Source organism: Camellia sinensis, chromosome 3 (assembly GCF_055761805.1).
Source record: "Camellia sinensis isolate YWXY chromosome 3, ASM5576180v1, whole genome shotgun sequence".
Taxonomy (NCBI): domain Eukaryota; kingdom Viridiplantae; phylum Streptophyta; class Magnoliopsida; order Ericales; family Theaceae; genus Camellia; species Camellia sinensis.
In genome coordinates, this window is record NC_138963.1 from 28,944,376 (window position 1) to 28,972,346 (window position 27,971).

General features: G+C 41.0%; 1 protein-coding gene across 1 annotated transcript in view; it reads left to right on the forward strand.

Annotated features, from left to right (window-relative positions):
* Positions 1-27,651, forward strand: part of CDC25 (Rhodanese/Cell cycle control phosphatase superfamily protein) — a 38,242-nt gene extending 10,591 nt beyond the window's left edge. The window contains exon 3 of the mRNA XM_028263176.2: positions 27,240-27,651. Within this exon, the coding sequence (XP_028118977.1) occupies positions 27,240-27,410 (171 nt within the window). The 3' untranslated portion in view covers positions 27,411-27,651. The remainder of the gene's footprint in view (positions 1-27,239) is intronic.
* The last annotated feature ends 320 nt before the right edge of the window (positions 27,652-27,971 follow it).

Consider the following 27,971-nt stretch of genomic DNA (forward strand, 5'->3'; position numbering starts at 1 on the left):
GGTGATGCTAACGAGATGGCCATCAATGATGGACAGCAGCCCGGGCTCGGTGAGTGACTCATATAGGTTCTGGTAGAAAAGCCGTACCAGACGAGGATAAATTGGCGCTGTCACAGTGCAAAGGCCCAACTGTTGTCAGAGTTCGAGCTGTTCAACAGCCCAAGAAGTGGCCGGTTCACGTTGAAAATATGAAATGTTGAATTGCGTGAGCTTGTGAAGCGGGCGTGAAGCCCACTCCGGTCATGGCAAGTCACTCGATGGTGGTGGTGAGGGCGGTGGTGACGGTGGCGGCGGTGGCGCCAAGGAGGTGGAACCTCTGGCCTTTTTGGAGGCCCGAGTGGATAGCCGTCTACTCATATCCTACAGACACCAATAGCAAATAGACATTGACTCGTGGAACCAATCATGAGAATAAAGCAAAATATAAAAGAACAAGTCTGCCCACCAATATACCACATGCAATTCTCAATTTTTTTTTATTTTATTTTTTTTAAAATTAACCTAAAATAATAGAATATATCTAAACAATTAAATAGATGGAAAATACAACGAATTAGAAAAAACTAGGTATTAGATTTTTTAAAAATTTCTTTAGAAAAGAAATAAACAAATGAATAAAAATGATATTAAATGAAATTAACTACTGAACAACAGTACAATTTTTTATTTTTTATTTTGAAGTAACTAATGACTAAATAATTAAACTAACAGAACTAAACTATTTAAATAACCTAAACTATCAAGTGAAAAAAATGAAGAAAATAAAATAACAGAAAAATAATATAAACTAAACTATAAATTAGAATAAACTAAACTATAAAATAAAATAAAATAAACTAAACTAAACTATAAAATAAACTAAACTATAGAATAAAACAAACTAAACTAAACTAAACCTTTTTTTTTTTTTTAAAATGCAAAGGTTCCGCACGTGCGGCTGTCATCTTCTTGTTACCTAGAATTTCTCTTCTTTTTTTTTTTTTTTTAATGGAAAATAAAAACCATAGATCAACAACAAACAAAAACAAAAAACCTACAAATTTACTCCTACACCCACAAATCTAAAAAAAAAGAAGTTGCCTTAAAGGAGTGGAAAAAGAGGGAGAAAAAAGGATGATTCGTCGGAAAAAATGATGGTCGCCAGAGATTCGACGGACGAAGAGGAAATAGTGATGCCTGCTGTGAGATGGTGGTGAGGAAGAAGGAAGGAGGGTTGAGAAGGAAGAAGAAGATGGTAATGGTGGGGGTGGATAAGTTTGTGGGTTGTGGGGTTGAGAGAGAGAGAGAGAGAATCTGTGAGTGATTGTGAGAGAAGTGGGTTTGGTTTTGATAATAATTTAAAAAAAAAAAAAAATGAATATAAAATAAAATAAATAGAATAAAATCAATAAAATAAGTTGAACAAAGAAAACAGATTTTTATTTTTTTATTTATTATTATTTTTATATGTAAATAAAATAAGGAAAAAAAAAAGTAAATAAAGAAATAAAATTTGTACAATTATATATATTATTTATTTTTTTAATTTGATTTAATTATTTTTTTGGCATAAGTAAATAAATTAAAAAAAAATTATACTAATAAGTGAACAAAACAAAATCAGCAAGGGTTTTTTTTTTTTTTTTTTAATTGATCGTCGTCACGCACGTGCGAGATTTCTCCACGCACGTGCGGACGTGCCCCGCACCAAGACCACGCACCTGCATATAAAGCAGTGTGCGGAATGGAGATTCACAAAATTTCTCACATGTGCGGGGAACAGGCCGCACATGTGGCGATTTCCTCTCTTGCTCTTTTTTTTTTTAAAAAGAACGACGTTCCGCACGTGCGGGGCCCAGGCCGCACGTGCGGTGTGCAAACCACACTCTTCCCCGCACCTGCATTTAAAGCAGTGTGCACCAGTTGGGAGGATGAGATTTTGCCGCACGTGCGGTGGGTTTTCCTGCACGTGCGGGATTTTATGTTATTTATTTATTTATTTATTTTCAGAGACCAAAATCAACACTTACCAAAAACAACATTTTTTGTCTTTATTTTTAGTATAACTATATGTATATATATATTTTTGAAAGATTAAATATAAGAAATTAAAAACCGAATACAACCGAAAGCATGCTAAACCATTTCTACCTTCATTTGACATTCGAAATAAATATAGCACTTTAGAAAATATCGGAATGCCTAACAAGGATATAATCTTCACGCGAAAAACACGGGTACTACTTTTCTCCCTAACAGTGTGTAACTTTCCCTATTCTCTAACAGGGTGACAGACTAGGTTGATTCGGTATCCAGAATCAAGGAGCATAAAGCTAACTCGACCTATGAGGCTGCCATACAGAGTTCAAGTCGGTGTGATTTTGAAGCAATCTCTACACTCCTGGGTATTTAAACTTGACTCTAGTCTTGGAAATTCCAAACCTTTGTGTTCTAGGCTTTGCCATTCGAACTCTAGTTTCCACCGTCTTAGTTGGTCTCCTAGGAACTCACTACAAACACGGTTAGGTGGCTATATTAGACGGTCAGATGCCGTTCGGGCACGGCTAACACCAAAGGAATTACACCCTTAGAGGATTTAAAGCCTTCTAGACGCAAATAAAGCACAACAAACCAAACCAAGCCTTAAGTCCCATCAAATGGGGTCGACAAATAAAGCACAACAAGAACAAAGAAAAACAGAATAGAATAGAAGGGAAAGAAAAAAAAAAGAAAGCAATCTATCAATCATAGTAAAAAGGGTCCATCAAAGTAATGGACTCAATCATTTTCCCATTCCCAATCCCCTCTATATATGGCTTCAGTCTTTGGCCATTCACTTTGAAAGTGTGGCCAGTCTTTGGATTTTGCACTTCAACGGCGCCATGAATGAATGCCTCAACAACTACAAAGGGACCATCCCATTTTGATCTAAGCTTACCCGGAAAGAGTCTCAATTTTGAGTTAAAAAGCCACACTTTTTGGCCGGGTTCAAAGAATTTTCTCTTAATATGCTTGTCATGGAATTCTTTAGTTCGAGCTTTAAAAATTCTCGAACTTTCATATGCATCATTTCGGTTTTTCTCCAACTCATTGAGTTGCAATTTTCGGTTGAGCCCAGCCGTGGCCATATCGAAGTTAAACTTCTTTATGGCCCACAATGCTCGGTGCTCAAGTTCAACCGGGAGATGGCAAGCTTTGCCAAACACCACCCTATATGGTGACATCCCAATGGGTGTCTTATAAGCAGTGCGGTAGGCCCATAATACATCAATCAACCGTTATGACCAATCTTTCCTATTTGGCCTCACCGTTTTCTCTATTATGTGCTTTACCTCCCTATTTGAGACTTCCACTTGGCCACTAGTTTGAGGGTGGTCTGGAGTGCCAACTTTATGAGTGATAGAATATTTCTTAACTACTGACTCAAAGAACCGGTTACAAAAATGCGTACCCTGATCACTTATTATGGCTCTAGGAAACCCAAAACGACTAAAGATGTTTTCATGCAAAAATTTGATTACAACTCTATGATCGTTTGTTCAGGTAGCTATCGCCTCCACCCATTTAGACACATAATCTACATCTAAGAGAATATATTCAAACCCAAATGACGATGGAAAGGTCCCATAAAATCAATCCCCCAAATATCAAATATCTCTACCACAAGAATAAGGGACATTGGCATCATGTCACGTCGAGATATCGAACTCATTTGTTGACAGCACAAACAAGTTTTACAAAATTGATGGGCATCTTTAAAAATTGTGGGCCAATAAAACCCGCTCTGTAAAATCTTGGCGGCCGTTTTATGCCCACTAAAATGACCGCCACATGTAGAAGAATGACAAAATGTAAGAATGCTATGCACCTCACTCTCCGGCACAAACTGTCGGATCACTTGGTCGGAACAATATTTAAACAGCTCCGGATCCTCCCAAAAATAATACTTGACCTGCGAAAAGAATTGGTCTTTGTCTTGCTTAGACCAATTTTGCGGAATTTGCCCAATAGCCAAGTAATTCACAATATGTGCAAACCACGGGAGGCTTGCTCGCTCAAGGAGTTGTTCGTCTGGAAACGAATCATGCAAAATAAGAGGGTCACTAGTATACTCAACGAGGATTCAGGAGAGGTGATCTGCCACCACATTCTCAGACCCTTATCTCGGATCTCTAGGTCAAATTCATGAAGTAACAAAATCCATCTAATTAACCTAAGTTTGGTCTCTTTCTTTGATGTAAATACCGCAAAGCGGCATGATCAATGAAGACTATGACCTTGGAACCTAAGAGATAGGACCGGAATTTATCTAAGGCAAAGACCACAGCTAGCAACTCTTTCTCGGTGGTAGTGTAATTCAATTGTGCATCTGAGAGAGTGCGACTAGCATAGTATATAGCAAATGGTGCTTTGTTGACCTTTTGGCCTAACATAGCCCCGACAGCATAATCGGAGGCATCACACATAATTTCAAAGGGAAGCGACCAATCTTGTGATTTCATGATTGGGGCGGTGGTTAGGGCCATTCTCAGTGTTTCAAACGCCTTCAAGCATGCCTCATCAAAGATAAAAGGCGCGTCCTTAACAAGTAAACTACACAAAGGACGTGATATTTTACTAAAGTCTTTGATGAACCTACGGTAAAAACCTGCATGCCCTAGAAAAGACCTAATTTGACGCACGGAATTGGGTGGAGGAAGGCCTGCAATGAGGTCAACCTTAGCCTTGTCTACTTCTATACCTCGAGGGGACACAATGTGTCCCAACACTATACCCTCACGAACCATAAAATGGCTCTTTTCCCAACTCAAGATTAGGTTTGCCTCATTACATCGTTCTAACACTCTAGTCAAGTTCCTAAGGCATTCCTCAAAAGACGATCCAAACACCAAAAAATCATCCATGAAAACCTCTAAGAATTTCTCCACCATATCAGAGAAAATGGCTATCATACACCGCTGAAAAGTCGCAGGTGCATTACATAGCCCAAAGGGCATGCGCCTGTAAGCAAAAGTGCCAAAAGGGCATGTGAATGTGGTCTTTTCCTGGTCAGCGGGGTACACCGGGACTTGATTATACCCCGAATAGCCATTCAGAAAACAGTAGAAACCCTGTCCGGCTAACCGCTCTAGGATCTGGTCAATGAAAGGTAAGGGAAAATGATCATTCCTAGTCGAGGAATTCAGTCTCCTATAATCAAATGCACACTCGCCACCTAGTAGTAGTTCGTGTGGGGACTAACTCCTCTCTCATTCTCAACAACAGTGATGCCCGATTTCTTGGGCACCACTTGTGTGGGACTCACCCACTTGCTATCCAAGATGGGGTATATAATACCCGCATCTAACAGTTTCAATACCTCATTTTTCACCACCTCTTTCATATTAGGATTAAGTCTCTGTTGCATTTCACGAGAAGGTTTGGTGTCCTCTAGGTGTATATAATACATGCACACGGAGGGATCTATCTCTTTCAAATCAGCCACCGACCACCCTATAGTGCTCTGATGTGCCACGAGAACATTCGTTAACTGACTCTCCTGCTCTGTAGTCAAGTCAGATGCAATGATGACTGGTAAAGTATCCTGGGGCCCTAAAAATGCATACTTGAGTGTGGCCGGGAGTGGCTTCAACTCAAGTGTAGGTGGTGTAACCAAAGATGGTATGGCGGGCTCTCTCGACAAAGGAGGAAATGACTCAAACCGGGCTTTCCATGGAGGAAAATCCGGTGTAGAAGAAGCATTAAGCAAGGCATTCACCTCCTCAATCGACCCGTCAATATCAGAATTTTCGAACCCAAAATGAGCTAGACAAGCCTCTAGAGAGTCCTTTACAAGAATGGAGGGCAAAGCCTCCTCCATAATCCTATCCACAACATCCACAAATAAGCACTCCTCTCTCTCATGGGGTTGTCGGGCTGCTTGGAAAGCATTAGGTTTCACTTGCATGTTACCAAATGAAACTTCCATAACCCAAGTACAACAATTAATGCATGCATCGGCTGTAGCCAAGAAAGGTTGACCTAAAAGCACCGAGATTTGTTTCCTAGAACTGGCTACCGGTTCCGTATCTAACACCAAAAAATCAACAGGAAAGTAAAACCTATCAACCCTTACTAGCACATCCTCGATCATGCCACGTGACACTTTGAGGGACCGGTCAGCCAACTGGAGAGTAACAGTAGTGGGTTTCAACTCGCCAAGCCCAAATTCTTCGTACACAGAGTACGACAACAAATTGACACTAGTCCCTAAATCTAATAAGGCCCTAAAAATGAAATGGTCCCCTATAATGCATGCAATGGTTGGGACACCTGGGTCTTTAAGCTTAGGGGGTGTGTCATTCAACAAGATGGAGCTTACTTGTCCTAGATTTACGCTTTTGCGTACAAAGGTCCTTCAGAAATTTCGCATAGGAGGGTACTTGCTTAATCGCCTCCAACAGGGGGAGGTTGATTTTTACTTGTTTAAAAACCTCCATCATTGCTTCCATGGATGCCGCTTTCTTATTAAAAGGGGACGGTATATCAAAGCATTGGGGAAAGGTTGCCTTAGGTACATATGGTGCATTGGGCTCATGTGAAGTGCTAGGGACTAAGTCATCCCTCTTAAGTGTTTCCCCCTTACCCTTCCTCTCTTTGGGTGTACCACCGTGGTCACCCTTCTTAGCTCTAGTTGCATCAGACGCAACTGACTGAGGGTCTAACTCCTTTCCACTTCTCAAAGTAATCACCGCTTGCATCTGCTCATGGTGCTTTCCATTCCCACCTGAACTCTCTGCCCCGTATTGCCCCTTAGGGTTGGCCACAGTTTGATTCGGTGATTTTCCCTCCTCTCTTCTATTCATGTTGTTAGCCATTTGACCCAATTGGTTCTCTAGCTTGGCAATGGAGTGAGTATGGGAGTGAACAGTAACCCCTTAAGTTCTGAGAGAACTTCTAATACCTGAGTCTCAAAGGCCGAGTTGCCTTGAGGTACAGGCGGGTGTTGTGGTTGCTAGTACGGTTGTGGGGGTCGATAAGGTTGCGGTGGTCGGTAGGATGATTGGTTGGCAAAATTATTAAAATTCTGCCTTGGTGGTGGAGGATTGTAAGAAGTGCCTTGTGAAGGAAGTCTCCATGAAAAATTGGGGTGATTTCTCCATCTGGGGTTATAGGTATTGGAATATGGGTCATTACCCGGGTTGGAGAATCCTTGAGCCGCATTCACATGCTCTTGGACTAACTCCGGAAATTGTGATGCCGAAGGGCACTCACTCAAGTCATGAGCAGGGCTCGCACATATAGCACTTGCCTCGTGAAATTGAGGCTGATCTTGCTGTGTAGGGGCATGTCCCGTAGCTAATAATTGGTCCATTTTGCGGGACAATGCCTCTACTTGTTGGGCTAACTTTAGGTTTTGCCCGACCTCATAAATGCCCCCTCTCTTCGGGGCTTCAACTACTGGTTGCCGGACTTGCTAGGCTGCGGAGGCATGGTGAAGGGAATTATCACTTAGGTTCTCAAACAATTGCCATGCCTCGGCATCATTTTGGACATGAATGTCCTGCCACAGGATGAATTCACCATTTGGTGGTGCGGCTCAATCAAGCCATAATAAAATGTTTGAACAAGTTGCTAATCAGGCACTTGGTGGTGGGGACACTGTTGGAGAAGGTCACGAAGTCTTTCCCACGTCTCGTGAAATTGCTCACCATCAATTTGAGCAAAATTGGTGATGGCTCGCCTAAGTTGGTTGGTTTTACCTATGGGAAAGTACTTCTCCAAGAACCGCTGCTGTAATTGGTCCCAAGTTGTGATTGAATTAGCAGGTAAGGAATTCAGCCAATGTTTGGCTTTATCCTTTAATGAGAATGGAAACAATCGCAACATTAAGGCCTCATTTGTGAAATTCTGGATCCTCACTGTCGAGCAAATTTCCAGAAATTCATTCAAATGTTTATAAGGATCATCATGAGCTAGTCCATGGAATGATTGGAGCATTTGTATGGTGCTGGACTTAATCTCATAATGAGCAGCAGTGGTGTTGGGTAATTGGATGCATGATGGTGATGTATATGTAGTGGGCGTGAAATAATCCGTAAGGGTCCGGTTGGGCACATTCGGGACATTTGGATTTTCCATCTCTAGTGGCTCAATGTATGAATATGAATATTCAAGCCTAGGAACACGGGCAGAGGCTCTAAGTCTCCTAAGAGTCCTTTCTAGTTCAAGGTCCAAACTCCACAATTCAGAGCGACTAGAACGGTGCCCGTGCATACACTACTCACACACACACAAAAAGTTCCGACTCTGTGCACTAAGTTACAAAAGCAAAATAACAAAGGGAGAAATACTCACAGCGGTTTAACGAAAACGCTTTACTCGTCTTGCGGGTGCTTGACGTGTAGACTTTGTCTCCAACCTCTAATTGAGCTTTGTCTTTCTTTTTAGCACTTTGGTGCTTTGCTTGTGAGTGTTTGTTTCTGTTTAAGCACTTTAGTGCTGCGATTTTTTTTTTTTAGCGCTCGGTTGCGCTCCGCTTGCACTTTCGTGATAGTTTTCACTTTCAAACGCTCTGCACACTAAATAACACGAAAGCATAAAATCCTAAACTAAAAATTAAAATAAGAATGCAACTTTAAATTAATTAATTTCGCCAGAAGTCCCCAGCAACGGTGCCAAAATTTGATGGGTCGTTATACACACCAAAATTAAACACAAAACTACACCAAATTCTTTTAGAATAATGGCAAGTCCAGGTATCGATCCACAGGGACAATTGTGAAATTAAACTAATTTAATTGTTAAATTTCTAAATTAATTTTGATGAAAAGATTGATTGTTCATAACCTAATTTAATAACAAATAAATTAAACTAAGTAATTAAATTATCAATTATAAATAAAATTAGATTTACTGATTTGGGAAAAAAAACCTAGGGCAAAGAGTCCACCGCTAGTCACGTTAATAGGGTTTCCAATTGAAATCAATTACGTTATAGTTCGAATGGGATAATGCTTTGCAACTACAAGTTCAAAGCATTTAACAAGAAAATCATCACGTTCATTGTACGAGCACGAACCATCTCAAGTAGTACGAATCGTTCACTGTAAACTAGGGTAGTGACACGACTCGTCCCTCATAGTATGGTCCGTCTCATACCTTGAATGTGAAAGAATAGAAAACTCTTGTATGGAAAACATTCAACAATCACAAAAAGCTGAATGTTTGAAGAAATAATGGAAAATATATATATAAAACTTCTAAAATACCATACAATTGTTCAAACCTTTACATAATTGAAAATCAAAAAGAAAAACCTAATTACATAGCTAGGGTTTCATCAAAACTCTAGAAAAGAAGACTAGCCACTCATGGAGTAGTGGGAGGAGGAAGAAGATGAGGAAAGACCCCATAGAAGTGTCCTTCAAGCTTTTTGGAGAAAATCATCTCTTGGAACTCTAGCCTCTCTTTCCTTGCCAAAACAATTTCAGAACTCTAATCCAGCCCTTTTCTTGCCTATTTATACTTCTGATGTCTTGCAAACAAGTTTAAAACATCGGGCCCGTTTTCCCAGAAAAGTCAACGCACGTGCAGGAATCTGTTTTCTCTCCGAATTTTGTCTTTTTGCCCATTTTATGCTCCGACTATATACAACCTGATTGACATAAACATACATAAAATATACAGTTTGACAAGCAAGTAAAGTTAAGAGATCCTAATTAACGGCCTCAATGTTGCACAATTTGGCCTTAATCACTATTGCCATCCTAGGCCAGGAGCAATGCCTAGGGATGCCCCAAAGTTGGTGCCTTGATCATAGGAATGTGTAGACACAAATTTTAAAACATGAAGTATATCAACACATTTCAAAATTTTATGTTACAAATGTCTACTGTTTAGTTTTTGGACTAAACAGTGTTAATTATTTAAATAGCAGGTTCTTATTTCCAATCTGTATTTTAGATCGTTAATTACACATTTTAGTCAAATGAAACCTCCGATTAATGAAGAACAAAATAACAACAAAAGACAATAAAAGAAAAATAAATATTTTATTGAAATTGTTATGGGTTTTGAACCCTCGAATACAAAATACAAATCATGGGTTTGGAACCCTTTACCTATTCATCGCCATTAGCGTAGGCTCTTGAGTTCTTTGGGCTTTTCTTCTTCTTTCTTGTAACGACTTCTTTGGCTCTCAATTTCTTTCTTTCTTTCTCTCTCTCTCTGATCTTTTTACTTTTGATTTTTTGATCCTCGTCTTGTGTGATGATCCTCATATTTATAGAGGGCCATCAGGTGATAGGAAGGCCTCATCTTCAATTTGAATTTCAAATTGAGTGATAGCGCCATTTGAATTTTGAATAATAGCGCTATCTGATTAATCGTATATTTGATTAACCGGATTGATCTTTGGGGTTTCATCCTGTGTGGTGTCCTTGCTGTAGGTTCTACAGGTGTCATCTTTCGTAGGCTCCACGTGTCACTTGAGCATCTTGAATAACGTCGTTGAGATACAACGTCGTTTTATTTATGTACTTCAACGGATCATATTGATCTTTTTTTTAGGAAGTGATTACCTACAACCTTCCTATCATAGGCTCTATACGTGTCATAAATTTAGTTGAAATTTATGTGCCAACATCATAGGACACCCGAGAACACAATACCCTATGCAAGGGGAAACTATAGATTATTCCTAGAGTATCACGTGTCCATACTCCTAACCAATCATAATTTATTTTGCCCCCTCATGTTCCTCAATCACCCAATACAATATTCCACCTACCTATCTTTTCCACCAATCACAATATTATGAAATACCACGTATCTATACTCCGGCATTACTGAATAATTACCCCTACACAACTCATAAGGGACTAGTGGATTGATGGCTAGAGTTGAAGGATTGTTTAAGTCTCTTACCTCTGTTGACATATTATAATCACCGAAAGGCACTTAGCATATTATATTAGCCGAAAGTCTCTAGGATCTGTAATCATTATTACGCACTCAGGGATCATCTTGTAATTGTCTTCTTTGTAAACCCTAAATCTTCATTTATAAATAAGGGGTGATATCTCATCATACCCTAAGCTGGTTACCCAAGCTTCATGGTATCAGAGCATCACCTCCAGGGCTAGGATTCAAAGCATACCTAGTTGGATCATCTGCTGAATCGATCTTCTGCCATCATCATCATTCCGCTTCGTCTTCGTCTCTGCCATCATCATCATCCCGCAGTTCGTCGCTCGTCTTCATCAATCGCAGTTCATCCCGCAGTTCGTCGCTCGTCTTCATCAATCGCAGTTCATCCCGCAGTTCGTCGCTCGTCTTCATCAATCGCAGTTCGTCGATCTTCATCGGAGCTCGTCGCTCGTCGATCTTCTCCCGCAGTTCGTCGCTCGTCTCAGCCCTCGTCCCTGTCGTCCTCGCCCTCGTCCTCGTCGTCCTCTGATCTAGGTACATATAATATATATATATATATATATATCCTGATATATATATATAACTATAGTCTGATATATATATTTATATATAAATACATGTATATATAAATAACTCAACATATATAAAAAATAAAAAAATAAAAAATAAACAAAAATAAAAATAAAAATAAAAAATAAATAAAAAAATAAAATAAAATAAAATAAAATAAAATAAAATAAAAATAAAAACAAAAAAAACAAAAAAAAAAAAAAAACAAAAAAAAAAAAAAAAAAAAACAAAAAGAAAAAAAAAAAAAAAAAATGGTTTCTTAATTTTGTATTTTGTATGTCTTTATAGTGATCATTGTGCCTGTTATCTCACTACCACCTTCCGGGTTTGTGATTTCCACTAATTTGTTGCGGGTTTGGTAGTATTGTATCCATGACAGATTCCACTAGTGTGTCCTCTTCGTCTCAAACACCAAAAAGTGAGAGTCTCATTCTACCTACTACCATGATTGAGAACCCCAACCCTAGTCTGAAAATCACCACCTCTCTATTTAATGGTCAGAACTACCTAGCATGGTCTCAAAGTTTGACTTTGTTTTTAAAGAGCAGAGGGAAGATGGGGTATGTTGATGGCAGGATACAGGCACCTAGTACCACTGACTCAGGTTATGACCAATGGGAGATTAACAACTCTTTGATTATGAGTTGGCTTATCCATTCGATGGTTCCAGAACTTGGTGAGGGCTACTTGTCTATGGAGACTGCCCAGGACATTTGGGAGGCTGTGGCTGTTACCTATTCCCGCAAAGGAAATTTTTCACAGGCATTTGAGTTGCGTCGCTCTATTGAGAGCACACTTCAGGGGGAGCAGACTGTTCTTCAGTACTTCACTTTCCTCACCAACGGCTGGAAACGCCTTGACCACCTGGAAGACTATAAGCCCGTTTGCCCTACTGATTCTATCGGGTACAAGAAGTTCATCGCACGGGAACGGGTCTTTAAATTTTTGGCTGGCCTAAATATGGAGTATGATCCAGTTAGGGGTCGAGTTCTGAGTATGGACACTCTTCCTTCACTGCAAGAGGCATTTGCCTATGTCCAAAATGAGGAGAGTCGTCGGTCTGCTATGATGTCCCCTGTCGCTACTGACCGTTCCGCATTACTGTCTACTCCTCGAGATAGCCTCAGCCTGCCTCCTCCGTCTGCTGCTAAGGAGTCTGTATTCTGTGATTATTGCAAAAAGCCGCGGCATACTCGTGAGACATGTTGGAAGCTTCATGGGACTCCATCTGGGGGTCGAAGTGATCGGTCGGGTTCTCGAGGAGGTCGGTCAGGCCACTCTCGAGGACGTGGTTCTTATTCCCGGGCTCATCAGTCGAGTGCCGTTGATACCCTTGATTCTAATTCCACTTCTGCTACTCAAGCTTCTGATACTGAGCTGGAGGATGCTTTGCGCCAATTGTTGGACCGCCGATCTTCTACTGCTCTCAGTACCGCTTCCTCGTCCTTTGCCCGCTCAGGTAACTTAGTACCTTCTCCTTGTGCTTTCCTGTGTCATACATCTTTGCCTTGGATTATTGATTCTGGTGCCTCAGATCATATGTCTGGCTCCTCTGATCTTTTCTCTGCCTATAAGCCCTCTTCAAGTCAGGACAAAGTTAGGATTGCCGATGGAACTGTTTCTTCTATTTCTGGAAAAGGTTTAGTCCAAGTCACTCCTACCATGCATCTATCTTCTGTTCTCCATGTTCCCAAGTTTTCTGTTAATCTGTTATCCTTAAGTCGTCTTACCCAGGATTTGAATTGTTGTGTGACGTTTTTTCCTGATCATTGTCTTTTTCAGGACCTTGTCACGGGGAGGACGATTGGCAGTGGTAGTGCAGAAAATGGTCTCTACTTCCTAGATCAACCGGACAAACTTGCTTATTCTTCCACCCCGTCTTCTCCTACCCCCGCTGATGTATGGCTGTGGCATCGACGTCTTGGGCATCCCTCATTTCATTTACTTAAGCATTTATTTCCTTCTAGTTTCGCAAATCATCATGTGTCTGACTTTCTTTGTGAGTCTTGTCAACTTGGAAAACAACATCGAGCTTCTTTTGCTCCCAGTTTGAATAAAAGCTTAGTTCCTTTTTCATTAATACACTCTGATGTTTGGGGTCCCTCTCGTGTTCTGTCTGTGAAAGGTCATCGCTGGTTTGTTACATTTATTGATGATTTTTCTCGTACTACTTGGGTGTATCTCATGAAAGATAAGAGTGAAGTTTTCTCTGTGTTTCGCACTTTTCATAAGATGATTTGTACTCAGTTTGGGGCCACTATCAAAATATTTCGTTCTGATAATGGCGGGGAATACATAGATTCTGGGTTAGGACAATATTTCTCTACTCATGGCATTATCCATCAGACCTCTTGTACCAATACCCCTCAACAAAATGGGGTGGCCGAACGCAAGAATCGGCATCTTCTTGACATGGCTCGGTGCATGTGTTTTTTTATGAACGTGCCTCGACCCTATTGGGGCGACGCCGTTCTCACCGCTGCCTATCTTATTAATCGTCTCCCTACCCAGGTTTTGGACAAACAGGCTCCGCTTCACGTCCTCCTCGGTTCTCAGTCCTTGTTTTCTATTCCTCCCAAAATATTTGGTTGTGTCTGTTTTGTCCATAATCACTCTCCCTCTCGTGGTAAGTTGGACCCTCGCTCCCTCAAGTGTGTTTTCCTTGGTTATTCTCCTACTCAAAAGGGGTATAAATGTTACCACCCTTCTTCTCGTAAGTGGTTTGTGTCCATGGATGTCACTTTCTTTGAGTCCCAGTCCTATTTTTTGTCCTCTCCGGTGTCCCCGACCTCACTTCCGGGGGAGCCTTGGTATGAAGTGAGTCCTGTGCCTCCTATGGTAGAAGTGAGTCCTATGCCTCCTATGGTAGAAGTGAGTCCTGTGCCTCCTATGATAGAACCAGTTGTTCTTGCACCACCTGGAACTATAGAACCCATTGTCACCAAGAATAAGGATGGACATGTTTATATCCGGGACATCGACAGAAAACAAGTTAACTGGATACACGGGACCGTTTCTGCTACTCCACTGTCATCTCCTGCTTCTGATGAGAGTCTAGGTAATTTTGAATCTCGTGAGTCCATTGATCTTGATGTTCCTATTGCCAAAAGAAAGGGTGTGAGATCTTGTACTCAACATCCTATCTCACAGTTTGTATCATACTCTCATTTGTCATCCTCATATAGAGCATTTGTGTCCAATATTTCCTCTGTTAGCATTCCTAACCATTTTCAGGATGCTCTTGCTATCTCTGAGTGGAAACTAGCCATGATTGAGGAAATGAAAGCACTTAGGAAGAATGGCACTTGGGAATTGACCGAGTTACCTACGGGCAAACGACCTGTGGGCTGTAAATGGGTATATACTGTGAAACACAAAGCAGATGGGTCTATTGAGCGTTACAAGGCAAGACTTGTGGCAAAAGGGTTCACTCAGACATATGGCATTGATTATCAGGAGACCTTCGCACCCGTGGCTAAAATGAATTCAGTCAGAGTACTTCTTTCTCTAGCAGCTAATCTAGATTGGCCGCTTTATCAGTTTGATGTCAAGAATGCTTTTCTCCATGGTGACCTCGAAGAAGAAGTATATATGGACATTCCTCCGGGTTTTGAGAATCATCAAACAGAAGGGAAAGTATGCAAACTTCGGAAGTCGTTATATGGTCTCAAACAGTCTCCAAGGGCTTGGTTTGAGAGATTCACTCAGGCTATGATTAAATATGGCTTCAAACAAAGTCAGGCAGATCACACATTATTTGTGAAACATTCCTCATGCGGTAAGACTACAGCACTTATTGTTTATGTAGATGACATAGTTCTTACAGGCAATGATAGTGGGGAAATACCTCTGTTGAAGAAATATTTAGCCAAAGAGTTTGAAATCAAAGACTTGGGAAGCTTGAAGTATTTTCTGGGAATTGAAGTTGCTCGCTCTAAGGATGGGATATTTATCTCACAGAGAAAATATGTGCTTGACCTGTTGAAGGAAACTGGGATGCTTGGCTGCAAGGCATGTGCCACCCCACTGGAACCCAATCAGAAATTGGGGGATGATGAAGGAGGAGAAATTGTGGATAGGGGGAGCTATCAACGATTAGTGGGTAAGCTCATTTACCTATCTCACTCACGTCCTGATATTGCTGTTGCTGTCAGTGTAGTTAGTCAGTTTATGCATGCTCCTCATCAGATTCACTTTGAGGCTGTCATGAGAATCTTGAGGTATTTGAAGTCTGCTCCTGGTAAGGGTCTGTATTTTTCAAAGTATGATCATCTTCGTGTAGAAGCCTATACAGATGCTGACTGGGCTGGGTCAGTAACTGATAGGAGATCAACTTCAGGGTATTGCACATTTGTCGGCGGCAACCTAGTTACTTGGAGGAGTAAGAAACAGAATGTGGTTGCCAGGTCAAGTGCAGAAGCTGAGTTTAGAGCTATGGCACAAGGTGTGTGTGAACTTTTATGGATCAAATTATTGTTGAGTGATCTAGGTATTGCTCAGACGGACTCCATGCGGTTATACTGTGATAATAAGGCCGCCATCAACATTGCTCACAATCCCGTTCAACATGACAGGACAAAACATGTTGAGATTGATCGCCACTTCATTAAGGAGAAACTCACTAGTGGTACCATTTGTACTCCTTTTGTTCAGTCTGGTGAACAACTTGCTGACATTCTCACCAAGGGAATTGGGAATAAACCGTTTCATGACATATTAGGCAAGCTGGGCATGAAAGATATCTTCGCACCAGCTTGAGGGGGAGTGTTGACATATTATAATCACCGAAAGGCACTTAGCATATTATATTAGCCGAAAGTCTCTAGGATCTGTAATCATTATTACGCACTCAGGGATCATCTTGTAATTGTCTTCTTTGTAAACCCTAAATCTTCATTTATAAATAAGGGGTGATATCTCATCATACCCTAAGCTGGTTACCCAAGCTTCAACCTCTTCCCCCTTGGGTGGCTCTACTTTGACCAGTTTCAGACAAGAGAAAAAGATTTCTACAAGAAACCAAGACTTTGACCAAGGCATGTGCCACCAGGTAAGGTGTATGATGCCTATTGTTACAGGGTCAATTTTCGTTTCAAAATTCCAGCCTGTAATGGCACTAAGTTGGACACTTAGTCTCAGCCAAGTATGAATACACACACACACAGTGTTATAACAAGTAAGAATAGGCAGCAAGTAATTACAGGAAAAATCCCAACCTTTATTAATTGCACCAACAATACAAAGGATGCCTATGGAACTCTTACAAAACACTTAGTTAATTTTCGAGTTCCATGGCTGATGCCTAAATAGGCTTACAATCAGTTTCAACTTACAACCAGCATTACAAGGAAAGCATGCCAAGTGGCATGGCAGTTGACACCCCCAACTGCCTAGGGACTTAGGAACATTTCTGGAGCATAACTGCTCTTAACTGCTGCTATGTTTCAGGCTTGGTTCCAGGTGTCCAGACTTGCCTTGTCTTTGCCCATCATGGATAACTGCTGCCAACTGACATGCATAACTGCTAGTAACTGCCATGTTTGTTTGCCTCATCAAGTCAGCCACGAATTTGTATAGAGAATTGTATTATTGATTTATGTATGTTGATTTTGATACAATGATTCATGATTCCTATATATAGAAGAGGGTGAGTGTGTAGTAGGTAAGGAGTAGGTGAAGTGGAGGTGGTAGTGGTGTAGTGGGTTAGGTTTAGTGGAGTAGGTGAGGTGGTAGTGGTGTAGTGGGTTAGGTTTAGTGGAGTAGGTTTAAGTGGGTGAAGTAGGTGGAGAGTAGGTGGATTTTAACAGCCCCCCGCAAACTCAAGGGGGATAGGAACTAACCAACTTGAGTTTGGAGAAACAAGAAAATACAGAAAAATAAAAGAGGATAAGAGACACTGTATGGTCGTGTCAGACCATTGGTGAAGACACTGGATGGTGGTGTCATAACGTTGTAGAGGACACTGTATGGGGGTGTCATAACCATGTAGAGGACACTGTATGGTGGTGTCATAACGGTGTAGAGGACACTGGATGGCGGTGTCAGACCGATGTAGAAGACAGTTTATGGGGTCATGTCGGACCGTTGTAGCAGACAATGTTGTGACAGTTTACGGAGTCTTGCTGGACCCTTGTAGAAACTAACCGGAATCAATGTCGGGACAGTTTACAGAGTCTTGTCGGACTCATAAAGGAGCTAACCGGAATCAATGTCGGGACAGTTTACAGAGTCTTGTCGGACCCTTGAAGGAGCTAACCGGAATCAATGTCGGGACAGTTTACAGAGTCTTGTCGGACCCATTGTAGAAACTAACCGGAATCTATGTCGGGACAGTTTACAGAGTCTTGTCGGACCCTTGTAGAAACTAACCGGAATCAATGTCGGGACAGTTTACAGAGTCTTGTCGGACCCTTGTAGAAACTAACCGGAATCTATGTCGGGACAGTTTACAGAGTCTTGTCGGACCCTTAAAAAGTCGCACCCTCAAAAGGTGTGCCCAATTTTTCAAAAGGCGTGCCATCAAAAGGCGTGCCCAATCCATAAAAAGGCGTGCCATCAAAAGGCGTGCCCAAGTCATAAAAAGGTGTGCCTGACATGATGGCGAGGCACGTGGGCGCCTTGGCTTGCGCGCCCGTTGGTCGGCTGTCGGCAAGTGGCGCGCGATGCGCGGATCGGCCCTGGCTATTTAAACCAAGGTTGAGGCAGAGGCTGAGGCAGACAAAAAACTTCTGAAAATCCTCTGAAAAAACTCTTCCTTTGCTGAGAGAGAAACTCTGTAATACTCTGTAACCAACCCGTCTCTGAAACACTCAGCAACATGGCCTCTTCTTCCCGTCCAGCTACCCAGAACATGGCCTCCTCTTCCCGTGGGCTGCTCACGCTCTTTCCAGAACTGAACGAGTCCACAAGAGAAATAACTGGTGTGGGGGCCAGTGAACCTCAACCAAACACCTCTGGTTTTGCTCCGTTGAACTTTCCGATGCGGTCGGTGGAGCAAAAAATGGCGGTGCAAACTGATATTGAGGCCAATCAGTATACTCTGAAGTCATGTGTGGAAACCATGACTGCGGTCACAAACTTGTCGCACCGGCTGCAGAGCAGGACAAATGAGGTGCAACAGTTAAACTCCCAGCTGGCTCTGCTCCAACGCATGTATAAGGATGCGCGAGCAGAGATAAGTGTGCTAAAGACAGAAAACAAGGAGCTGAAGCGGAAGGCCACCGTGATGTTCCGATTTGGAGGTCCACCGTATGCTGTAGTGGAGGAGCAGGGAGGAGGCAACTTGCTTGGTGGTCTAGGAAGCACGGAGGCAACACCGTCAAGGGCCGCACAGGACGGAGGCAAGAAGAAGAGACCGGCGGCAGAGTAGATAAGAAAAAATCCCGCCTGTGGATGTGTTGTTTGTTTTTGTTGTTTGTTTTTTTTTTTTTTTTTTTTTTTTTGTTTTGTTTTTGTAAAATTGTGATCGGGGTTGAGCCCTGATATGAATAAAATATGGTTTGTTTTGCAAATTTGTAAATTGTTTTTTTTTTTTTTTTTTTTTTTTTTTTTTGAATGGAAAAATTATGTGTTGGAAAAATAAAAATAAAATGAAAGAAAACAAAGGAGAAAGAAAATAGATAAAAAAAAATATTTATAGATGAATTATATGAAAAATATCAGTGTGATTGTTTCAAAATAAAGTGGGGTATTTAAAAAGGAGGAAAAGTGATTTGGAAAAAATAAATAAAAAATAAGTGATTTTAAAATCAAATGGAGGAGAGTTTGAGTAATAGAATATAATAAAAAGATATATATATATATATATATATATATATAAAATAAAGAAGGTGGGGAACAACATGATAAGGGTGTATTTTAAAATGATAAACAAAAGAAAGTTGAAGACAACATGATACCGGTGTGTATGAATGTGATAATGAGAGTGAAACAAACTTGGTGAGTGTGATTAAATAAATAAAAGAAGAATGGGTGTGCTTTCCTTAGTGCTCCTCTCTCTGCCTTCAAAGTCGAGATTGGTCTCTCCAAACGAAGGCTCAACATTCAAATCATTGTAGTCCTCTGAAAAGGTTCTAACCATGTGCCACAAAATTGGCCCCACCATTATTTGCCTGATAGATAGATGGCTGGAAGCCCTTGACAACACCAGCACCACATATGGCACCAAGGCACTGCATCACTATGTAGAAAACAGCCCTTGTTAGGGACAGCTTCCTTGCCAGAAACAATCCAAAGGTCACTGCTGGGTTAATATGTCCTCCTGAGATACCAGCAGTGCAGTAGACAAGGGCAAAGATCATACCACCAAAAACCCAAGCAATCCCTTGAATACCCACAGAGGCACACTTGGTAGGTGCCCTAACAACACCCATGACAGTCAAATTACTATGCATTTAGAGGCCATGAGGTGTACCAAACACCATTCAAGGAGGGGAAGAAGAGAGGGCTGAGAAGCTTGATCAGAAGCAAGTTGGCCATAGGAAGTCCATTGATACATTTGGACAGAGGACTTCACAGTATAGAGATGTCACAAGGCATAGATGGACTGGTAGATATGAAGCCAATCTATGGGACAACAGTTGTAAGAAAGTTGGAAGATGCAGGAAAGTGAAGGTATGTGTACAAAATTCCAGCGGGCAGCGAAGGCAAGGTTGCCGGCCGGCTGCCCGCCGGTGAGAAAACAAAATACGGGCCTAAATCTTATGGCTCTGATACCATGTAGAAATTTAATGTATAAAGAAAAATAGAGAATTGTATTATTGATTTATGTATGTTGATTTTGATACAATGATTCATGATTCCTATATATAGAAGAGGGTGAGTGTGTAGTAGGTAAGGAGTAGGTGAAGTGGAGGTGGTAGTGGTGTAGTGGGTTAGGTTTAGTGGAGTAGGTGAGGTGGTAGTGGTGTAGTGGGTTAGGTTTAGTGGAGTAGGTTTAAGTGGGTGAAGTAGGTGGAGAGTAGGTGGATTTTAACAGTTGTCTTAGCCTCCAGACCAAGTTTTGCCTACTGATTGCATTTAACCCCCAAGCATGCTGCAGCCCACATTCGGGTCATGTTAATGCCTTGCATCTGTGCAACGGCTGCACATACTTTGGCCAAGGGTTGTGCTGCTGCCTCAGCACTTGGACAACATTTTACCTTGCTGTCTTGGCATGCCTCCATCATACCTTGGTCTTGGTTGGTCATGGGCACAAGGTGCTGCCAATGCCAACCATGCAGCCTTCAAGTAGAAGGTGCTAACACCTATCCACTATGATACGTCATAAGATGTATGACAGCTACCCATCCTTACGGACCAATTTCTTATAAAGGGAGATTTGCACCTCCATACACAATAGCTACAGACATTAGAGGTTCCTCTGTTACCACTCTCTTTCCCTTTCCCTCTCTACTTTAAGGTTGCCTCAGCTTTCTTCATTTCCATTTTCAGTGGTCTGGCCTCAATGCCTGCCATGATTCCTAGAGGACCCATGGTCTGTCCACATCACCAATGACCACCAATGGAGTACATTTGGATTGCAACTGCAACATGAAAAGGAGATAATAGTTAAATAATGATACATTGTTAAAGGCTGGAGCATAAATCACTCACTTGTTTTAGGCCGAGTGGCAATCCAAACTGCCTTGTGCTTTATATATATATCTCAACTCCCAGTCTGGGACATTCCATTCGACCTCCAAATATGTGCCCTCTTTCTTGAGTGTATCTGCAAACACAAATGTAGAAGGGTGTCTCAGTCCTTTGCCATGAAGGGTCTTCTCAGCCTTTTGCCAAGTAGGCCTTCCACAGTTGAGGCCTTCATGGCTTTAAACATCTAGAATTTAGCTAATGATTGTCTATCAAATCAATGCATACTTACCTGCTAGACAGCTAAGAGGAAGTGTTAAAAGGGGCCCATGTTTGTACCAAAAGTGCCGAGTCCTGATTGGGTCACGTGGCTGTACAAGCATCGCTCAGGAGCTTTATTGAAAGGTTAAAAAAAGGGGAGCTAATGGATGATGAAGATAGTGATGTATAATGAGGAGGACACCAGAGGGGAAGGCTGACCCAGTAGGACTTATAGAATTGAGGGACGTGTGGGCGTCTGAGATGGAGGAGTTTGCATGACACCCTAAAGAAATGTGAGAGAAATAATTGGGGAAGTGATGTAATGGGAGTGATTGCTGCAACAGTCGGGCACGATAAAAGGAGTAGAAGAGAAAGAAGGGATATACAGACAAACTCAGAGCACAACCATAAAACTTATTTTTTGTATGTTTATATTTACTTTTCATATCATTCAACATTTATGCTTGGTTGGTTAGTTCCTTGGTTTTTATTTGGTGTAAAGCACCGTGCTAATATTCTCAGAAAGTGCAGTAATGGTAATGAATTCAATTTGGTTACACTATATAATGTTCAGTTTATTCTATGCCTGTGGTTCCCTAAACAATCAATCAATCAATCAATCTAAAATATACAAGCAATCTAATTGATATATTTCCATAATATGCTCACACCCTCGCTCAAACTTAAGGTATTTTAGCAGAAAACACTGAGAATTTGTCAAGAATAAACTAAAAGCGGGCAGTGGTGTGAGTCTTCGTAAAGAATTTAGCAAGTTGCAAGGCCGAAGAAACGAAAGGAAGCGAGATGGTGCCAGACTACAAATGCTGACGTACAAAATGACAATCAATCTCAATGTGCTTCGTCCACTCATGAAAGACAGTGTTATGTGCAATCTGAATAGCACTACGATTGTCACAGTAAAGGGAGGTCGGAGAAGACTGAGGGACACCCAAATCAGTCAAGAGACAACGAAGCCAAACAATCTCAGTAGTGGCATGAGCCATAGCATGGTACTCAGCCTCGGCAGTGGAACGCGCAACAAAAGTCTGTTTCTTGCTTTTCCAAGAAATCAATGAATTGCCAAGAAACATGTAGAAGTCAGAAGTGGACTTGCGATCAGTGACATCACTAGCTCAATCGAAATCAGCATAAGCCACCAAGTCCAAAGAGGAAGTAAAAGATAACAATAAATTCTGAAATATTATACCCCGGAGATAACGAATAATCCGAACCAAAGTAGCCCAATGTGTAGAATGAGGAGCAGAAACGAACTGACTAACCACGTGAATAGCATAGGTAAGATCAGGGCGAGTAACCGTCAGATAAACTAAGTAACCCACGAGCTCTCGATATAAAGTAGGATCATCTAGAAGAACACCATCAATAGTGGTGAGCTTCACATCAAGCTCAATGGGGGTATCAAAAATCTTAGCGTTAGTAAGATCGGCACGATGAATAACTTCATTGGCATACTTGGCCTGAGATAGAAAGTAGTCCTCAGGAGAAGAAACTACCTCAATACCAAGAAAATACCACAAAGGGCCTAGATCCTTCATTTCAAAGGTGCGGAAAAGATGCTGCTTGACCTCAGAGATAGTAGAAGAGTTAGAGCCAATGATGATTATATCATCCACATACAGTAACAAGGCAACAAATCCAGTAGAGGTGTGGAGAAGAAATAAAGTAGAGTCCTGAACACAAGGATGAAACCCAAGTGCAGTAACAATAGTCTGAAAGTGATCATACCAAGCACGAGGAGATTGCTTCAGACCATACAGAGCACGCCAATGGCGACAAACTTGTCCAAAGGAATGGTGAAGGCCAAGGGGAGGACGCATGTAAACCTCCTCTGTGAAATGGCCATTAAGAAAAACATTCTTAACATCCATCTGATAAAAAGGTCAAGAACGAACAATAGCGATAGAGATCAAAGTACGGATAGTAGTCATATTGGCAACAAGAGCAAATGTATCCTCATAATCAATACTATACTCCTGTGAGAAACCTTTGGCAACTGGACGAGCTTTATAGCGCTTAAAAGAACCATCAAAATGAGTTGACTTTGTAGACCCATTTGTAACCAACCAAATTCTTACCAGCAGGCAAAGGAACCAAATCCCAAGTACTAGTTTTCTATAAAGCAGACAACTCATCTTCTATAGCGTGAATTCAATTGGGATCCTGACAGGCCTCCTTATAAGATTAAGGTTCTAAAAAAGAGTGAATAACAAACAAAAAAGTACGATATGAAGCAGAAAAACATGTATTAGATCAACCCAATCTGTTTGGAGGATGACGTTCTTCAGTAGGATACGGTGCGGAACAGGATCAGAGTTTGCAGAAGTAGGAGGATTAGCAATAGGAGTAGAGATAACTGGTGGAGGGACAGCCTGGCGACGAGAATAAACTGACAACGGAGGAGGTGAAGGAGAAGGAGCAGATTCATGGGGTTTAGTGGAAAAAGAGGGAACAAGGTCAGGGGAAACGGTAGAGATGTACTCATCAGGAGGGACCTTAGAAGGAAATGGATCAATATGAACCAAAGCCTCTTTGAAAACTGGAGTAGTGGTAGGATAGGAGGAAGCTGAAAATAAGGCAGACATTCGAGAAAAGAAGCATGACAGGAGACATAAAGACGACGGGAAACAGCGTCGTAACACCGATAGCCTTTCTAAGTAGGATTATAACCCAAAAAGACACAGAGGATTGACCGGACACTAAGTTTGGTTCGATCTTTGCAAGGAAGGACAAAACAGGCAGACCCAAACACACGAAGGATGGAGTAATTAGGAATTTGGGAGAACAAAGCCTCATAAGGAGACCGATTAGAAAGAAGGGGAGTAGGCATGCGGTTGAGAAGAAAAGCAACAGTAAGAACTGCTTCCCCCTAAAACGGAGCCAAAACTGAGGCAGAGAGAAGAAAAGACCTAGCTGTCTCAAGGAGATAACGATGTTTACACTTGGCTCGACCATTTTGGGCAGGTGTATCTGTACAGGAAGTTTGGTAAATGGTACCCAAAGTGGCCAAATACTCACAAAACTCATTTTTAAAATATTCTCCACTCAAGTCGGACCGTAACACTTTAATGGTAGACCCAAATTGAGTAGTAATCATAGACTGAAAGGTATGATATACCTGATAGAAATTGGACTTACGAGTCATAAGATAAACCCAAGTATAATGGGTGCAGTCGTCAACAAATGACACATAGTATGCAGAATCCCCTTTGGTGAAAACAAGAGAAGGACCCCAAACATCAGTGTGAACTAAAGAAAACGGTATATCAGATATAGACATTCAATGAGTTCACTAGGAGAAACGTTACCCAATATACCTGATTGAGCTAAAGACCGTAAGCGGTCAGCAGACATATGCCCTAATTGAGAATGCCACAAGTAGAAAGGACTGGACAAAGAATCTAATTGAAAAGAGGAAAAGGCAGTCGGAGAGGTTGTCATAGGCAGATACAAGCTTTCTACCATATAGAGGTCTCCAACTCTACAGCCAGTCTCAATTTGCTGTTTGGACATCCGATCCTGCACAAAACAGATAGAAGAAGAAAAGATAATATCAAAATCGGAGGCATCAAGCTGACTGATAGATAATAAACTGACAGATAACTGAGGAACATAAAGAACAGATAGAAGAGAGACAGCAGACATATCAGACGGTAAAATAGACCTAACAGATATAACAAACATACCAGACCCATTAGTAGCATTAACAGTAATAGGAAGGGGAGTGAGAGTACAATTTTGAAATAAGAAGACATGGGGAGTCATATGATGAGAGACACCAGAGTCAAAAATCCAGACAGATAAAGAGATATCTGAAGAAGACTCAAGAAAACCTGAATGAAGAGAGGAAACAATGGAGGCAGATGAGGATGGTTGAGAGGTAGACAGTGTATGCAAAAGCTGACTAATTTGAGCACTCAATGAAGCCAAATCAGGATCAGGAGCCAGAATAGATGCAGTAGAATCAGCGTGAGGTTGAAAAGTACTTGGAGGAGGGGTGCAGACCTAGATCTGAAATTGTTGAGAAGACGAGATAGGCAGATGTTCCTTCTTGGGACAATGATACTTTCAATGACCGCTCTGATGGCAAAAGGCACACTCATCAAAAGCCAGCGACATCATAATAACTAAAGAGATGAGGGGTTCAGGTGTAATAAATCCAAAACAGAACAAATGAGTCAAACTAGGGTCAAGGGTAATAACCAAAAACCAACTGAGGGGTTAAAGAGTAATAAACCCAAAATAATTAAATCAGAGATTCATGACCCACACATCAGTCGATCAGAGAGAGAGCCGACCTTCGCGAGGTGAGAGAGAAACCACTTGCGAGAGAGACAGAAGCCGAAGTTGATGCAAACAAGATGCGATAGAGGCAAGAAGCAGAGGTCGCAATATGGGTCAAACAAGTCGCGATGTATTGAGCTTCAGAAATTCGAACAAAGGGCTTGGTGACGCATGAAACTAGGGTTTTGACTGAGAATAGACCAAATGAAGGTTGTCGATGGTCAATAGTGAGTTGCGAACCAGAAGCGTGGTCGATGGTGAGTTGTCGTGACTAGAGACAGATGGAGAAGGGGCCTTGCGAATTGATTGTGAGCAGGACCTTGTGATTACGGACCAGAATCAGAGAGGGAGCAGTGACGAGAGGCAGATTTCAATGCTAGGGTTTAGACAATGATGATAGGCTCTGATACCATGTAAGATTTCTGAATTGTTTTCTGTATCTTCAATTGTGTGTAATACAAAAATTACAACCGATATATATAGCAAACCTAAACCTAATCTAAAATAGGAAATAAGAATAACCCTATACAATCAATCAATCTAAAATATACAAGCAATCTAATTGATATATTTCCATAATATGCTCACAGCTCCCTTCAACCGCACACTTTTTTTTTTGTCCTTTCTTTTTTCCTTTAGAAGTTAAGGTCACACATACACTTTCTTGTTTTGGGCCAAGCTAGTCCTAGCATGCCTGCACATACCACGCACCTCTCACTGTCATGTGTTTTCTTTGAGGAAACAGGTAGCAAACCTTACTCTCATTTTGTTATATTTCCAGTTGTATCTTTTTTTTTAAATTGCGATTGTGCTTTTTCACACAATGTTGACCCATGCAACACAGACATAATTAAGCTGTCTTATAAATTTTATCAGGTTCCGGATATACTTCTTTGCTTTGTCTACCTTGTATCAGCTGCCTCTCCTTGTTGATGATTGATTTAGGAAAACAAAAAAGATAATTTTTGGCTTATCTTGGTTTCACTTACCACTATCCATTCAATCAATTTACGATTTGATTGTTAAGTGAATTTTGCATATTATGTTTATATAACTTGCCACCAATACCTAGATAAGAAAGTTATGCTATGCTCTTATTTCGTTCTATGCAACTTTATACTGTTCTTTAGTGGTCTTTTTCCACTCATATTGGGTCTCTGATTCCTGACCTGAGTAGAAAAGAGATCACCTACTCTGGTTACCAGATTCGTAGATCTCCTCTGGCTTTCCTCTCCTCATTTACTCTACACACACCATTTCACCTTAAATGCCTTCTCTTTGCATAAGTGTTGGAAAATCAAATATAAAAGCTCTATTGATGGACCGGCATTCCATACGCTCTATTGATGAATAAGAGACTTCTAGCTATTATTGAAGCTTCTTTAGTGTGAGCTTTATTATTTCTTGAAGTTGCTTGTTAATTAATGCATTACATATATCTTGAAGGCAGGCATTCATTACATTTTATGATTCTGCGTTGATTTGACTTCTTGCATTTTCAGAGTTTGTGTGCTATATTTTCCCAAATTTTGATTTTTTAATCTCAAAATCCCGGTAGTTTAGATTCTGAAAGTTTCAATGGGAAAGGATTTATGAAATGTTGTGAAGTTGACAGAATAATTGAATTGTGGATAATTCTGTTGTAGGTTCGTGGTCCAAAGTGCGCACGTAGGTTGGCAGATTACCTTGGAGAACTGAAAGAAGACATGGGAATAAAGAACATTATGGTTTTGGAACGTGGTTATAATGGTTGGGAAGCCTCTGGTAGACCTGTTTGTCGATGCACCAACATCCCTTGCCAGGGTGACAGCGCGTAGAACATATTATTATTATTATTATTATTATTAACCCATGTTGGGGACATTTATTGCATTGTATGCAGAATACATGTCTAAACAATGACAATTACTTCATATCACAGAATATGTGATCCGTTGTTGGTCAGCATATGTTGATTACTTGAAGTTACCTTTATCTATTTTTGGGAATTTCCAAGTGGGATTGTTCTACCTCTTCTAATTGTAATTTTTTTGAATCAAATAAGAGATTAATGGACAAGGCTTGCTGGGTTCTTATATTATTCCCTAATTGGAGGTGTGTATTTAGAAGCCCTGGAGTTTTTGTGGGTTTTCTATTTGAACTCAAAAGATTCATCACAACATCTACTCATGTGAGAGCATGCATGTGACAGATGTCGGTGTGGTGAAACATTTGATGCGAATAAATTATATTCTTTCTAGAATATCATGTTATTGAAACTCGAGTACATAGCCAATTGCTATTGGATGTACTTATTTGTAATGTGGTGTTTTGGGAAATAATTAATGAAGTTGAGGGGTTGAGAGGATAAATTAATCCATGGTCATTAGGGGAGTGAT